Below are 16,738 nucleotides of genomic sequence, written 5' to 3'. Positions count from 1 at the left end.
TACCTCCCCTCGCTCTGTTTTTAAACTTTCAATATTATTTTTGTTTTTGTGGTACGGTAATTTAATAATTGAAAAATAAGAGTTTTATGCGCATAAACATTTTATACGCATATAACGAAATATAATGGAATTTGAAAAATAACAAAAATATGAAGATTTGAGTGTGTCAACTCTGCGATATTTCCCTGTACGAGTAGCAGATATAATGCGGCTAGAATTTAATAGGAACTACTGAAACTACTACAAATTTTCTGAAAATTTTTCAAAACCAAATTAAGTAAATCTTTAAGTATTTTCTAAATATGTTCTTAGGTTAAATTAGGCTATTAGGTACAAACCCTAGTCCGGTCACTATAATAATTCTACTATTTCATGCTAAATTTCATGCATAATTCAATATTAAGCATGAAGAAAAACTACGGCAGCCTAGTCACCGCATTTAGTTAACTGTAATAAGCTCCAAAATTGATACTAGAATTTAGAAGTCAAGTTGAAAGTCTTAATGCTATCAAGTGGAATTGAAAAAAAATAAATGTTCCATTAGATTGAAGATTAAAAATTTTTTGTAAATATAGGAGAAAACTAAAATAAGTAAATAGTTTTATTACAAAATTTTGCATATTTCCCGGGGTTCTTGTGTACTGTTTCATATTGATTTTAAAATTACATAAAATTTATATGCATTGAATTGAATTCAGAATTGAGAATTGCATGAATTTTAACTGTTAATATTATAATTTCATAGTTACCCTTATCATATAATAAATTATTATATAGTGTGCGCCATATTATTTTCACATTCAGTTCAAAAAATTAAAACTTCTGATTTCTCTTAGTGAAAATTTTTAATTTATCCAAAAAAATTCTTTATTTTTCATATTGAACATAAAAAATTTGTCCTTCTTCCACTTTTAACTTCAAATACAGTCCTTTAACTGGAACCGTAACTTATTCTACACAAAAATTCAATGTATATGTGTGTATACCATTGAAACGAATTAGGAAACAGAAATAAAAGAAAGAAAAGAAGTAAAAACGCAAAAAATAAAAGTTACACAACATTATGGTTAAGGACCAATAAAATTAATTTGAAAAAATAGGAACCTTTTCTTTTACATTTTATTTCTTTTTCTTTTTGTTACCTTCCACCATTCGAGTCTAAATTCGAGTACGAGACAAAAAAAAAAGGGATAAACGAAAATTAAACAAAACTCTGACTTATAAAGAGAAGAGGGTGGTGCTTACTTGCCATTCTTTATAAAATTTATCTATGATTTTTTCTTATATTGGAAAATTTTTTTGTTCTTTCTGTTTTTTTTATTACCGAGTAGCTTGACTTCTATGATGAGGATTCATAAAAATAAAGAGGGAAACAAAGAAAAGAGAAAATATTAAGGATTTTCCGAATGAGTTTTTAAGCCTTTCATTCTAATTTTATAACTTTAGTTGGCCCCCTTTAAATTTATTTTATTTTTCTTCATTTTTTTTTCCCTACATTTTTATTTTATTTTCTGGTTTTATCTTGTATTGTCATTTGATTTTGCTTGATCAGTATAAAGAATACTAAATGATAGGGTTTAAAAATTTGTATTACAATTTAATAAAATGGAATTACAAATAAATTGAAGTGTCCTTGAACTTGTTTATTGAGAGAGTTTTGTATTAAAATAATTTTATTTTATATAAAGGATTTTAAATTTGTAAATAATTTTTCTTTTTCTAAGAATAAAATATACGTGTACAAATTGAGCCCAAATTATATTATTTGAATTGAATTTCATGGTCAATTGAAGGTCAAAATATTTCTATCAATATTTCAAAAATTTAAAAGATAATCATCTATTTTTTTTGCTTATATTTTACTTTTAAATCGTATTTGCTCTGCAAATGTTCTACACTATTTGAAAAACAAGAAAGAGAATTTTGATCTAAACCATTGAATAAGAGATTTCTAATGTTGCTTTCTCTTCTCTATGCTACGATATTAAGAAAAATCACGAGTTTACATTTTTAATAATCTTCATGTTAATGACCGAGAAATTAACACAATATGGTCACTTAATTCTCTCTTTATTAGCTTTTATGCGTATTATAGAAAATAAACGTTTCGGAATGATAAGTGTACAAAACAAAAAAAAAAAAAAAATAAATAAAAAAGGATAATATCTAAAATAATGTATCTGTCAAAAATTTTTACTTATTTTGTTTCTTCCTTTATCGGTTCTTAAAAGAAATTTATTGTGTTTTACTTTTGGGTGGAATTTATTGAATACTATGCGTAATTTTAATGTTCCTGTTCTATTTTATTCGGCCCCTTTTTCGTCTTTTAAATTCATTTTTATTTATTGTTATGGGGTCAACTGTTTCAAACACAGGATTAAAATATCAAATAAATTTTAATTTAAAGAAAACGAAAAATATTTTAAAATTATTTAATGTTTCTTTTTTTGTAAATCTTTCCTCCATTTTGAAATTAATTTGTTAAAGTACTTCGTAGTTCATTAAATAGAAATATTTATTTAATATGTGGAACAGGTCGAAATGTGAACTTTATTTAATATTATTGTGTATTGAAAGCAATATATACTTTAGAGCCATTATTGCATGGTTTTACAGATAAACTCACTAGATTATTGTTGCTGCAAAATTGTCATTATAAGCAGCAACAACATAACTCAATTCTTTTGAAATTTCATTGGAAATTAAATTGGTATAATAAAAATTTTAAAAATTTTAAATTAACTAAAAATGTAAAACTAATTTTATTAAAATTAAATTAAATAAAAAAAATTAGAGCGCAGGTTAGGTTTGGTTAGATTAACGCGACTATCATAAGATACACATTGGTCAGATAGGCCCGTTGCGATACCGCCGGTTTTACATATCAAGGTGTATGACCTCTTAAATTTTCTTCCGAAATAATATTTGAATTATTGTATGAAATAGTAGGAATACAAGAAAGAAACTTTAAGAATTGCTTTAAAATTATAACACAAAAAATATTTTATTTCTTGATTGATCAATTGCATTTTTAAATGCGAAGAATTTTAAAATTTTGTTTTCCATTCCATGCTGAATTTATACAAAAGTCTACATCTCACTTTAAAAATTTCATTTGTGAGTTAAACAGCAAATTTCTATTTCTATTACAAATTGCTTTTCAATAACAAATATATGAGTTTGTATACAGAACAAGTACCATGTGTATAAAGTATAATGTTGCGTTCCATTAAAGATATGCGTTCTTTGTATAATATAAAAATTTAATCATTCTTATTCTTATTCTATCACATTATAAATTCTTAACACATCGAAAAAAATACTCATGTACATTATTTGTATGTACAAATAATAGCGAATATCCTTTTCAGACTCCTTGTTTTTTTTTTCTCTCTCTAATAATGTATTCCTTATAAGTATAATTTCTTTTCAAATCAAATAATATCCTGGGTTGCATGTCAACTTACACAATATGAAAATAACAATTTTTTTTTATTTAGAATTTTTGTATGTACTCGATTTTTTCGCATATTACAAAAAGTGCAGAATAGAATTAAGACAAATTTTAAGGGTTAAAACATTTTGGTCCTTACAAAATGGAATGGAATGGAAAAAAAAAATAAAAATAATGTAAAAAAATTTCCATATTTTTATTTTATTTTTAAAAATCTAGAGAAAAACGAAAAAATATAATTTTAATGAATTTTTCATCCTTTCATACGTACAAGCTATGAATCATGTATGAAACTTTCTTTCAATACATGTTGTTCATACAAGAATGTTGATGTATGCGCGATAAAATGTTAAAATTTTATTTCTAAAGTACTCTTGCATTTTTTATGATCTAAGATAATTTAAAATATTATGGTGCGTTTTATATGCCTTCTGGCCGTTTTTTTATAATCTTAATAAAAATGTACAAGTAGACGACTGGATGAAACAAATTTTTTATAGATCCCACTCAAAGAAAACAAAAATATCTCTTATATTTTTAACAACATTCTAGAGCTGTTTGGTGCTTTTTATTGAATTGAGAGAAGGGAGTAAATAAGAAATTCATTTTAGATTAACAACAAGCATATTACAAAAAATTAAAATATAATTTTTGAAAAAAATTTTTATGGCAAAATAGTTTTTTATTTTGAATTTTCCATGTTACTATGGACCTCATTTAAAATTTTAGTTGAAATTTATTTTAGTTAAGTTTATTTTAGTTGAAAAATTAAACCCTTGGAAATAATAACGCAAAAGTATAAGCGTTTTAAAACATTCACTGTAAAAAAACTAATTATATAGCTTATGAAATCCCGGTTAGAAAACACTTGAATTGCTTGATTACGTTCCTTAAAATCAAACAAATTATTTGTAATTGACAAATTTTTGAAAAATTTTGATTATTTTCAAAATAATTTGTTAATTTACAATTTAAAATCATTTGAGATATTTGCGCATTTAAATTTCTAATAAAATATTAAATCGATAAGAAAGAGAATTTAAAATTCGCTCTTATATTTTATTAAATTCGCAAAGTAAATATTGTTTATTACTATGACGATGAGCATTTACATTAAATGTGTACGAGCTTACAATTATTACAATTTCTTCATCTATTTCAGCAAATTTATATTAGAAATTAAATTTTTTATATAAGAAAACGGAGCTGGTTCTCTTTTGTTTGGTGCCCTACGTGGTTTTCTCTAAAAATGGTCTCCTCCCGCTTTCAAAGCAACGAACAATATCAAGAACCATTGTCAATTTCGCAAAATAATCACTTCCTATTTTCCGGTATTCATTCTATATGCTTATTTGGCATATATTGTAGACCCGGCGCAAGCAACAAAATAATTTGAGAAAATTTTATTTTTACACTCTCTTGTTTTTAATAAAAATTGTAAATACTGCTCGTAAATCACATTCTAGAAGAAGTAAAACTAAACAGAATTAGACTTTATATATAGTACATATTATGCTTTCAAAATTCCAAACACATACACAACAATTCTGAAAAAAAAAAAAAATGAATTCAAAAAATTTATTTTAATTTTTTTAATAATTTTGTTTTAAAGGTTTCAAAAGAAATTAATAAAATTTTATTACTTTTAATGTTATCGAACTGAAAACTTTTATAAAAATCTAAAAACTGTTATACTGAAAGTGTTAATATAAAAAGAAATTATTAACTATTATGAAATTAATTCATTTGTATTCAAATTTTTGTAACAATATGCTACGCTACATATATTGGCATAATATCTAAGGATAACACACCCAGAAAAAATATTAGAAAAAGTAGTATAAAAGTTTTGGAACAAAAACTGTGAGAATAGTGAAATAAAAGATTTAAAATAAAAGTTTAGAAAACAGAAAAAAAAAGAATAGCAAAATTTTAACAAAAGACTTAAAAAATCTTGTTTTTGTCTTTTCAACTTTATACAAAAAAAATAATAAATAAATAGAAAAGCAAAAACTTTTTAACCACAATAAATTTTTTTTTTATATTTTTGAATTATTTTTTTATTGTTTTATCAACACATGACACATATTTATAATTGTATTAGTAACGAAGAAGCAACGAAGTGAAAATTTTTATCATATTTTTGTAGAACTCAAAAAATTTCTAGTGAATTTTTTCTTTACAAAAAAAAAAAACCATACACACAAAGAAAAAAAATAAAATTTTAGAACGGATTCTAAATTTGTTTTTTAAATTATTTTCTATTTAAATCTCTCTTAAAAAAAATTGTAATTGTAAATTTTAAAAAATTAAGACCTACAAACACACAATATATTAAAAATTAAAACATACGTGATTCTACTGCGGAGAAAAATATAAACACAAAAAATTTAAGAGGAATATTAAAGAGAGAGAGTAAGAATCAAAAATAAAAAGAGAAAAAGGAAATAAAAAATACGGTGCTCATAAAGTGTGAATAATTTACTTTTATAGTTCTTTTTTACGAATATAAGCTTATATAAAAAAAATAGCTGTGTAAATACTATTAAAAGAGCAAAAAAAAGGATAATAAATCCTTTCCATTGAAAGAAGCAAAACATTTTTTTTAAATATTCTTGAACTCTAGTTTTATTTTTTTTTTGCCATTCTTTTGGCACAAACACCGCAAAGCTGTTTTTCTTTTACATTTCAAAATTTTTTGGGTATTTTGCTCTATGAACTCAAATTCAATTTGTTGTTCTCTAAAAATAAAAGAGAATAAAGAAAGATAAAAATTTAAATTTTTTTGTTTTTGTGAGAGAAAATTTACTTAATTTTTTATATTTCTTTTAATTGTACAAGCAAGAAAAACTAATTAAAAATTGAATTACAAAACTCGTCTTTAAAGAGAAAAACTCATATTGTTTTATTGTGCTAAAATTGTGAAAATTGTAATAAAAGAAATTTAATTTAATTCAACAAAAAAAAAAGGGAGGGGGCAAAAATTAAAATCACATTAAAAAAAAAAAAAAAATTTGACCCAATTATTTTTGGGAAAATTATTAACGGCAATCAGCTGCAAGAATTTTAAATTTTGCTGCATCAACAATGTTAATTCGATGGAAAAGCAAGGATAAAAGCCAATCAAATCAAAATAGTAGCAGTAGTAGTAGCTCATCAAAAAAGAAAAGAAAAGGACGTGACGGAGGTATAAAAATTTTTTTAAAGACTTTTTTTTTCCCTCTAGTATTCTTTTATTATAAATTAAGTGGAATTTTAAGTAGTTTACTTTAAAAATGTTGAATTTAATTTGAATGAATAAATTTATTAAATTTATTTTTCAAAACTTTAATGTAAATTTTATCTGCGATGCGTTCGGACTCTAAACTGGCCGATGTTGCAGTAGTTATAGCGCCGTTTCATTAAATGAAGAGCTTCGGCTTCAAACCGTGATCGGGTCAATAATGTAATTATACTGAAAATTATATTGTTTAATATACAGTATTATAAAATAAAATGTTAATATAAAAGTAATTGCCCATTACCAACAACAAGTAAACAATAAATTTCAATAACTCTCATATCAATAAGCCTCAACATTTAATGAAGCCAGAAAGAAAAAAACAAAGAAACAACATTTGTCTCTAACAATATTTACATATCATGACATACGGCAAAGAAGTGACAACAGGAAAACGAGCACGTCCATTAATTTTGGGTCAGCTGGGGTTATTTTACGATAGTCTATGCACATTTCGAAATTTTCAAAGTTGCGAACCCAGATAATTGACATTTTAATAAATTTTGTATTATTCGAAAAAATTTTTGAAAATTTTTTTAATTCTTTGCCATTTACATCACCCTTAAAATGTCTTCATTCGCTAAAATTAATTCTGAAAATTTTTATTGACTCATTTTTAATAATTTTATAAACAATTATCAAAAAGAAAGATTTATTATTCAGTCACAATATTTGTATATTTCAATTTTCATTACAATTTATGCATTATTTTAAAATTTTTAAAAATTTCGGAAGCCAATTAATATTTACATTATTTTATTAAGGTATTAAAAATTCGTTTTATTGTTGTTTATCTATAAAGCACTTTACGTTTCCATGTTTGTTTTTTTCGTTTTTTTTTTTAATCAATTTACAAAATCAAACCGGTATTCTTTTGTACCCAATCTCTGTAATATTCAACACTAGCATAACCATCTGGATATGTGCTACCACAACCACCAACAACGAAATTAGCAATACCAACTAATTCATTATTATAGACAGCTGGACCACCAGAATCACCATTACATGCACCATTATTACTTGGATGACCTAAACATATTAAACCAGCAAAATTCATACCACCACATGAAGTACCAACTGCTTGTAAATAATTATATTTTAAGTTTTCTGGAATTGGACCACCAGTATAGATACGACCCCAACCAGAGATTGTTACTTGTGCATTATATGGTACTTTTGTTCTTGCCAATTTAATTGGTTGAATTGCACTTGAATATTGTAATGGTGATGATAATTCAATTAAAGCAACATCATTTTGGAAATTACCATAACGTTCATGTGAAATAATACGTTTAGCTGTAATTGCAACACCACCATTTGACAATTGATTTGAACCAGCAACAACAGTATAATCATAAACATTATTTCTATAGAATAATATAAAAAATTCATAATATTTAGAATATTTTGAATTTAGAAACAAAAAAAAAAAAAAATTTACCCAACGCAATGAGCAGCTGTTAAAATCCATGTTGGTGAAATAATTGAACCACCACATGTATGTGATCCACGAATTCTTAATGAAATTTGATGTGGAAATTGTTGTGGTAATGCATCCCATCCACCAACAATACGACCACGAGCTGAAATTTCACTAACAGCTACACCAAGTAAAACAACCAAAAGTACCACTAATTTTACCATTCTTTTATCTTTCGAAATTAACAAAGTAATAACTTAAAACAGCGTAATAACAGCTACTTTTATATTTTTACTAAAAATATAAAAATAGTCTAGTAGCTCAGATATTATTGGTTATCGCTTTATAGAAAGTAAATCTTATCTTTATAAAATCAATTCTTTAAATCAAAAATTCCGACATCGCATAAAAAATATTCTTTTTTTTTGCAATATCAATTGAAATGAATTAGAATAAAAATTATAAAATCTAATCTTGGCTACTTAAGATCAACTGAATTATAAAATCTAATCTAATGATAAAAATCATATTTAAACTGATTGGATTGAATCACAGAATTCTCTTCAAAGGCTACCTTCTATTAATTGATTATTTTTTTTTAAATTCTACAATTATTATTGATAAGCTTTAAATTCAATTTTTTTTCATATTTTATTGGTAGTCTTAAATCGATATGGGGAAATCTAATTTTAATCGGAAGAAGATTAAGAAAGCTATTTAAAAATAGAAAGAAGACTTTAATATTTGCGTAATTTTATTTTTGTACTTCAAATGGATTTAAGAAGGGTTTACGGGATTTATAGATAATAATTTTAAGACTGGAATTTCTTACAATTTTTTTATTGAATGGGAATTTTTTATTTTGTATCTATTAAGTGATAGCGAGTTGTTTTTATTTATTCAACTCTCAAAAATCCAATTCTAATTAATTTCCCAATTCCAAATGTAAAATAACTTTATTAAAATTAATTTGTTTTTTTTGTATTTCTCTTCCAGGTACGTATTTTTCTAAGCTGTAGCTACACAATTTTTAGTCTAATAAAATTGAACGTTAAAGAAGTTGCTGCAATGTAAATGGTAACTGTTATATTAAATATTTTAGCTTAGATGGTGATTTAATTGTCATCATACCAGATGAAATGCAAATATTATTAATTTTTGTCAACAAAATGTAAATAATAAATTAATAATTCTTTTTTCTTTTGGAAAATTCTACTATGTGATTGCGAGTTCATGTTGTGCGAAATTCATGATTTTATTCAGAGTAAAACAAATTGTTGTGACGAGTAACTAGCTGTTATTGAAATTTTTTTTTAAATTCAGCCAAGTAATTTGAGCTATAGTCGGTTAATTTTGATTTATTTGATCGCACAATATTACTTATGGCTGAAGAAATTTTAAATTGAATTCGAATATTGGAAATTTTTAGTGGACAATTTTTTTCTATAATATTGTACATTTAATAACAACTTAATATTGTTATACTACACATTGTGCGCATATTAAATGTGCAAATATTAATATAAGTAGCATAGGAAACTATTCATACCAATATATTTAAAAATTCGTATCTTCTTTTACAGAAAAATTTAGTTTATAATTAATTTTCAAAATAATAATTCAAATACCTTGGAAAACGAAGATGACAGAACAGTTTCAATTTGCTATTTTTTATTTTTTAATTTGTTAACGCACAATTATTTGTAATAATACATACAAATAAATCATGAATTTTCAATGTGATAAAGTATTTTAAAAAAAATTGCATATATTTAGGATGAATGAAAATTCAAATCCTAAATTAATATCAATTTTTTTTTTAAATTAATTAAATTTTTTAGATTGTGATATTTTTATTTTGAAAATATAAATATAAATTTTCAATAAAATCACACTATATAATTCTTCTGTTCCATAAACACTTTTAAATAAATCTCAAGCATTTAATCCGTTCAGTGTAATTGGTGATAGACTGTGACGCTGGTTTGTAAATGAATTAGAGTTACAAGCAATTGTGAGTGTTATATACCCTCATATTTTATGCAAATACTTTCAAAAAATTTTAATATTTGAGAATTTACATTAACAACAAAATTAATATTGCATCAGGATCTTGTTACAGAATCAAAAATTACAAAGGTATACTTTTAAAATTCTCGAGAATTTTAAAAACTTACATAAATTTGTTAAAATAAAATACCATTATTATTATTTTATATAAAAAATATCGTTTGTTTTCCTTAAAACAGTTTATCATTTCCTTTATATAATAATTCATAAGAAACCGAAATTTCCGAAAATTATAAACAGATTACATAAGTTCTTCATCTTTATTTGTACAGCTCTATAGAGAATTCTGTAAAAGAAAGAAAATTATAATTTACAATTTTTATTTAACAAAAAAAAAAAACAGAAACCCACGAAATAAAATAATTTTTATCTCTTTTTATACCCTGCACTTCGTGAAGGGTATATTAACTTTGGTATGGAGTTTGTAACTACTTGAAGGAGTCATCTGCGGTATGGACATATATATATATTCTTGCTCAGCGTAAAATTCTGCGTTGATTTAGACATGTCCGTCCGTCCGTCCGTCCGTCCGTCCGTCCGTCCGTCCGTCCGTCCGTCCGTCCGATCGCACGATAACTCAAAAACGAATAATGCAATCGACACCAAACTTTCACAAGTTGCTTCTTTTGTGCCAAGGACGAACCCTATTGTTATTGGACCAATTCGGACAACGGGTTCGGGTAGCTGCCATACAACTCAAAGAGTTTATTTTAATTATTTCAAAAACTAATAAAGGTACAAATATAAAATTTTGTATACATGTGTCCAATTATATCCTACATATGCTCTAAAAATTTTAATGAGATAGCTGCACCGGTTCGGGTGGCTGCCATACAACTCCAAAAGCAAATTTTTTATATTCGGCAAAATAATAAAGTCAGATTCATGAAACTTGGCAGTTGTGTGTCCAATTATAGGTCAAGGATATTTCTGAAGTTTTGGTGGAATAGCTTGACAGGTTCGAGTGGCTCCCATACAAGTCCAAAAGCTTATTTTAAATATTTGGAAAAATAATAAAGTCAGATTCATGAAACTTGGCAGCTGTGTGTCCAATTATAGGTCAAAGATATTTCTGAAGTTTTGGTGGAATTGCTTGACAGGTTCGAGTAGCTCCCATACAAGTCCAAAAGCTTACTTTAAATATTTGAAAAAATAAAAAAGTTAGATTCATGAAACTTGGCAGTTGTGTGTCCAATTATAGATCAGATATACCTGCGAAGTTTTAGTGGAATTGCTTGACAGGTTCGGGTACCTGCCATACAACCCTAAAAGCTAATTTTAAATATTTGGAAAAATAATAAAGTCAAATTCATGAAACTTGGCAGTTGTGTGTCCAATTATAGATCAGATATATTTGCGAAGTTTTAGTGGAATTGCTTGACAGGTTCGGGTACCTGCCATACAACTCCAAAAGCTAATTTTAAATATTTGGAAAAATAATAAAGACAGATTCATGAAACTTGGCAGTTGTGTGTCCAATTATAGGTCAAAGATATTTCTGAAGTTTTGGTGGAATTGCTTGACAGGTTCGAGTGGCTCCCATACAAGTCCAAAAGCTTATTTTAAATATTTGGAAAAATAATAAAGTCAAATTCATGAAACTTGGCAGTTGTGTGTCCAATTATAGATCAGATATATTATTAGCGAAGTTTTAGTGGAATTGCTTGGCAGGTTCGGGTACCTGCCATACAACTCCAAAAGCTAATTTTAAATATTTGGAAAAATAATAAAGTCAGATTCACGAAACTTGGTAGTTGTGTGTTCAGTTATAGATCGGACATATCCGTGAAGTTTCTATAGAATGGTTTCACAGGTTTGAGTAATTGCTATACAACAATGAAAGGTGCAGGGTATAATTCAATCGGTTCATACCGACTGAAACGTTTTTACTTGTTTATTTTTATCTATTATCACATCTCTTTCTATTTATATTTTCAAGTCTATAAAATTAAAATCCTCTATATACATTTCGTATATACAAATATTTTTATATACTCTTATCAAATAGGCACTTCAAGTTAAAGGATTCGTTTGTGTAGGCGAAAGAAAATTACACAATATAAAAGAAAAATGTAGGATAAATTATCGCGATTTGATTGATTACATTAATGTTCAACTTCATCACTGTTTTTCTATATATATATTTATATATACATTATTTACTTTCCTTCGTTTCTTTTGTAATTTATTTTTTTAACAAATTTTCTCGTTTTACACGCTCTTTAAGTCTATATCATTTTATATAAATTAATTCCCTTCTGATCAAGTATTACTTACATATAACAGCAGTAGGTAATATTTTCTATATTTTCATGACATATTTCTCTATGATAATGGTTTCTATATAATATATATCAAAAATATTTTGATCAAAACAGAAAAATATAGCTAGAATAATTTATGGGAAGAATATACAGTAGTTGATACTTTTCAATTCATTTGTAGAAATTTTATTCAATTTTAGTTCGAAATTGAATTTAAAGGAACTGGTACGGTGCAAAAACAAATTTTCTAAAATTTTCTTAGTTTTACTTATCTATTTTTTATTAAATTTTTTAGTAAACAATGCCAGTATATTTCTGTTAATCATGAAAGAATTCTAAAGGGTTATAATATTCTTCCAATTCAAGATACTGAATATCGTTAATCGGGAAAACACAAAAAAAATTTCTATTGAATTGTTCTTAAGAGCTGATTAAAATCCAAAAATTAGCATCAATATGTTTCCCTTTGCATAATATTGAATCTGATCATGAAAGGGTTGTTAAGCATTGAAAATTTCAATTAAATTTATTCAATTATAGTCTTATTAATTAATTCTGCCAGAATTTAGCCTGAAAATGCCTACATTTTTGAGCTTTAAACTGTTTTATAATACACTCATAAATGAAATCAATAATTCGGCTTTCTTTTATATGCCATATACCCCTGTATATTTAAACTCTATTTAAAAAACAGAAAAAGAAAGTATATACAATAATGATACCATAGACACCGTGGAGACAATAATTTCTATAACAAAATAAACAAAATAAGAGAGAGAAAAAAAAGTTGCAATAGCACTTGTAATAGTAGTGAAACATCCGCCTACTAATCGATTTAAACCATTCCAATACACATAATAAATAAAGTCATAAATAAAACATCTTTTATAAAATTCTATATAATATTAGAAAGTGAAACATTTTATAATATTTAAGAGAAAAGAAAAGAGAAAACCAAAAAACAAAAATGAAAATTTACAATTTATTAAAAATAAATCTATATCTATGTATGTATATAATTATGTGTATGAATGTGTGTATGTAAACTTAAATCGTTAGTTGAATTGATGATTTACTTTATTATTATTTTTACTCTTTACATTTTATTTATCCTCTTCAATATATAATATAATAAAACATTTACAATAATAACAGAAATATAGAAGATATGAGAGAAGAATAATATGTCACTTCCGTTATTTACTTCCGTCCCCTTTCCCATCTTTCCGTTTTTTTTTCCTTTTTCGTATATTTTATTAATTTTCTTTATTTTTCTTATTTTGTTTATTGCCTATGTTCTCTTAAAATATTTATTGGAAAATTTTAAAAATATACACGGGCTTATATATATACATATATACAAGCTCTTACGAACCTATGTATTTACTTATATAATATGGGGTAATATTTTGTATGTGCATTTTGTATGTGAATTTGTCTATAAAATTTTTTATTTTCATTTTCAATATTTTAGCAACAACTTATGCCATTATTAATCCTTCTATACACACTTCTTACTCTAAATAATATTATCAATATTTTTTATTTTCATTTGTAACAGTTGTCATACAACATAGTATATATATATATACCTATATATTTTGTATAGGGTGTGTTTCAATCTAAATGAATTTTAAAAATTTAAAGTTTAATGAAATTATATGTAGAATATTATTAGAATCAAAGCAATTTTATTGATTCGAACCAAATTTGTGAAGTAGGAGGCATACCTATTTATAATTCAACTGGTACTTAAAGCAAAAAATATTCGAATTTGTATAATAATTAAAATATAAACGAAATATTCATTCAAAAATTTCGAAATATTTTTGAATGCAATGTTGAAATTTTTATGCGAAAAATAGGTTGATTTTTGTTAGCACAATTTGTACGGTATGAGATCGGTATTTTACTATTAAAGTTGCTACTATCTTTTAATTTTTAAATTTCTTATACAAATAATTACAATTGTATGATAAGAACTTTGAAAAATATTTAATAATTACATGGAAAATTAAATAATTTTAAATTTAATAAAATTTTGGTTTATAAAACATAATATTCAAATTTTAGCTAATAAAAATGTATGACAAGTGTTACCATAGTTCGGTTCAAACGTTTAATTATAAAATTTTTATAATTAACTCAAATTGAAAATCAAAATTTTATTTCACTTCTTTCAAAAAATTTTCATATAATTTTAACATGAACTTATTTTTAATACCTAAAATTATAATTTTAATTGTTTGAGAACGAACTCATACTCAGTACAACATGTTTGAAATAATTTTTTTTGGATTTACAACTATTTTCATTTTCTTAATGTCCTTGTAAAGAGTTCAAATGTTGTAATCAAACCATTTTTAGCTGTCGAAAAATGGATTAGAAGGACATAATATTTTATTATCTCTGCTAGTGTTCGGCACATCTGGACGAAATTTCGAAGATTGGCTTATTTATTGATAGATAGATTCTTCATGAGAACCTGGTGGTTTAGATGGGCTATCTGTAATCGTATGCTCAATTACGACTTGGTGATTGCGGGGTAGTGGTAACAAAACGGAACATCTATGCTAATTTTTTAACTCGTAATTCCTATAATTTTTATTCGGCATTGTCCATATACCCGATTTTTATAAACGAATTACTTTCGAAATGTCTTATATATCAGCGCGGTTTGTTCAAACTTTTTTTTTTTTCTTATCTCTTATCAGTTTTGTTCTTTTTTCTATCTCTTTTTTGATTTATGTACTTGATATACATATATAGAATTTCTATATAAACATTTGAAAATTGTACAACGGCATATCCTTGTTTATGAGTTCCTGTTTTTGGTGGTTTGTTTTTAACTTTCCTTTTTTTTCTATTTTCATGTCAAAAAAACAAACTTCTTTTATCTGCTTAAATTTTTCATTATTATTTTTTTATTCCTGTTTTCATTTTTTTTAAGCATTTTGAAATAAAGAACAAGGATATAAAATTGAGTTTTTAATATTTTAGTTTCTTTTCATCTTCTTTTTATTATTTTCTTTCTTTGTCATTATTTTATTTTTTCTCTGTTTCTCTGTTTGAAAAACAAAACTGAAACTTGTACATTTATAAAAGAGTATAATACGAGTATGTGAGAGAATATTTCGAAACTTAATAGTCGTTTATATTAAAATTTAGCGTGTTGATCACACCCTTTTGGAAAAAAATTTTCAATAATAAAAATACGTATAAAATGAAGTGGAAATAAATGAAAATGGTTTCATATTATTGGAATATCATACTATTTTTATTTCTATATTGAATGATAATAAATCATATATGATATCCATTTCCGACCCGTCCGTCTCCCCCTTCCCTCCCTCAAAATTTACTCTACCCACCTTATTTAAATATTATATCCTTTGATAGCAAAACTTTAAAAGTTTTATTGTTATTTTTCTCATTTTTTTTTTCCGATACTTTAATATTGAATGTTCTAAATTATTGTGAATATTCTAATATTAAAAAGAAAAAAAAAAAATATTGTGGTTATGTGTATATGTTCAAAAAGGATATGACACATAATATGGCGATAAAAATTCCTTTGGGATTACAGGTGTTCTGCTTCTATTCCGCAATATTTATAGTAAATACAACAAAAAAAACAGTAAAAATTTAACATTTTATTTTAGAAATACATAAAACGTAAAAGAATGATGTAAGTATGTTAGATAATTAATTTTGGGGAAAGAAGGACATTAGAAATTAAAATATTCTTAAATAATAAAAAGAGTAAAAAATGTTTAAAATTTTATTTTAAAATGAGAAAAAATAGAGTTGACCATGTATACGAATTTTTTATCCTATATAGAAGAACAAATATGCTACAACTGACTATAAAACAGACTATGATTTTAAGTTGCCGTATTACCATATTAATTTACGCAAAATTAAATATACGCTGTAATGTTATTTCAATAGTTTCTAAGATATGGCCAAACAACTATTGAAATTGTATGGCAGCCACCACAAGGAATCAAGAAATTTCAACGGTTCATATTACACTTAACCGCCCCAATAATGTGTTCGTTCGTGCGAAATTCCAATGTCATAGATTCTATGATTTCTGAGATCAAATAAATTTTGATCATATCCGGTACCTCGACCATATCCAATTTAACAAAGGTTCTAGCATTTATTTTAAGAAATTATTTATAGTATGGTGATCTTAGCTCAATCAATTTTTTGAGTTATCGCTGGAACAGAAGGGCGAACGG

At 25.2% G+C, this 16,738-nt stretch overlaps 2 protein-coding genes across 21 annotated transcripts in view; one reads left to right on the top strand and one right to left on the bottom strand.

The window, feature by feature from the left end:
* LOC129618456 (uncharacterized) overlaps window positions 1-16,738 on the top strand; it is a 260,920-nt gene that overhangs the window by 29,964 nt on the left and 214,218 nt on the right. The window lies entirely within an intron of this gene.
* On the bottom strand, window positions 7,395-8,418 carry LOC129618460 (serine protease SP24D-like). Its single transcript, XM_055533233.1, has 2 exons — window positions 8,179-8,418; window positions 7,395-8,104 (listed from the first exon to the last, which is right to left on the bottom strand). Exons 1-2 carry the CDS (start codon window positions 8,379-8,381, stop codon window positions 7,585-7,587), a joined length of 723 nt encoding a protein of 240 aa, XP_055389208.1. The 5' UTR covers window positions 8,382-8,418; the 3' UTR covers window positions 7,395-7,584.

Source organism: Condylostylus longicornis, unplaced genomic scaffold, assembly GCF_029603195.1.
Source record: "Condylostylus longicornis isolate FDR11 unplaced genomic scaffold, ASM2960319v2 ptg000006l, whole genome shotgun sequence".
Classification (NCBI taxonomy): Eukaryota; Metazoa; Arthropoda; class Insecta; order Diptera; family Dolichopodidae; genus Condylostylus; species Condylostylus longicornis.
This window is presented reverse-complemented; position numbering and strand designations above follow the sequence as displayed.

Excerpts from the sequence above, each read along its gene's own strand:
- LOC129618460 (XM_055533233.1), bottom strand. The coding sequence starts at position 8,381 with ATGGTAAAATTAGTGGTACTTTTGGTTGTTTTACTTGGTGTAGCTGTT. Across the intron at positions 8,105-8,178 it reads ACAGCTGCTCATTGCGTTGG|AAATAATGTTTATGATTATA; the intron begins GTAAATTTTTTT and ends ATTATTCTATAG.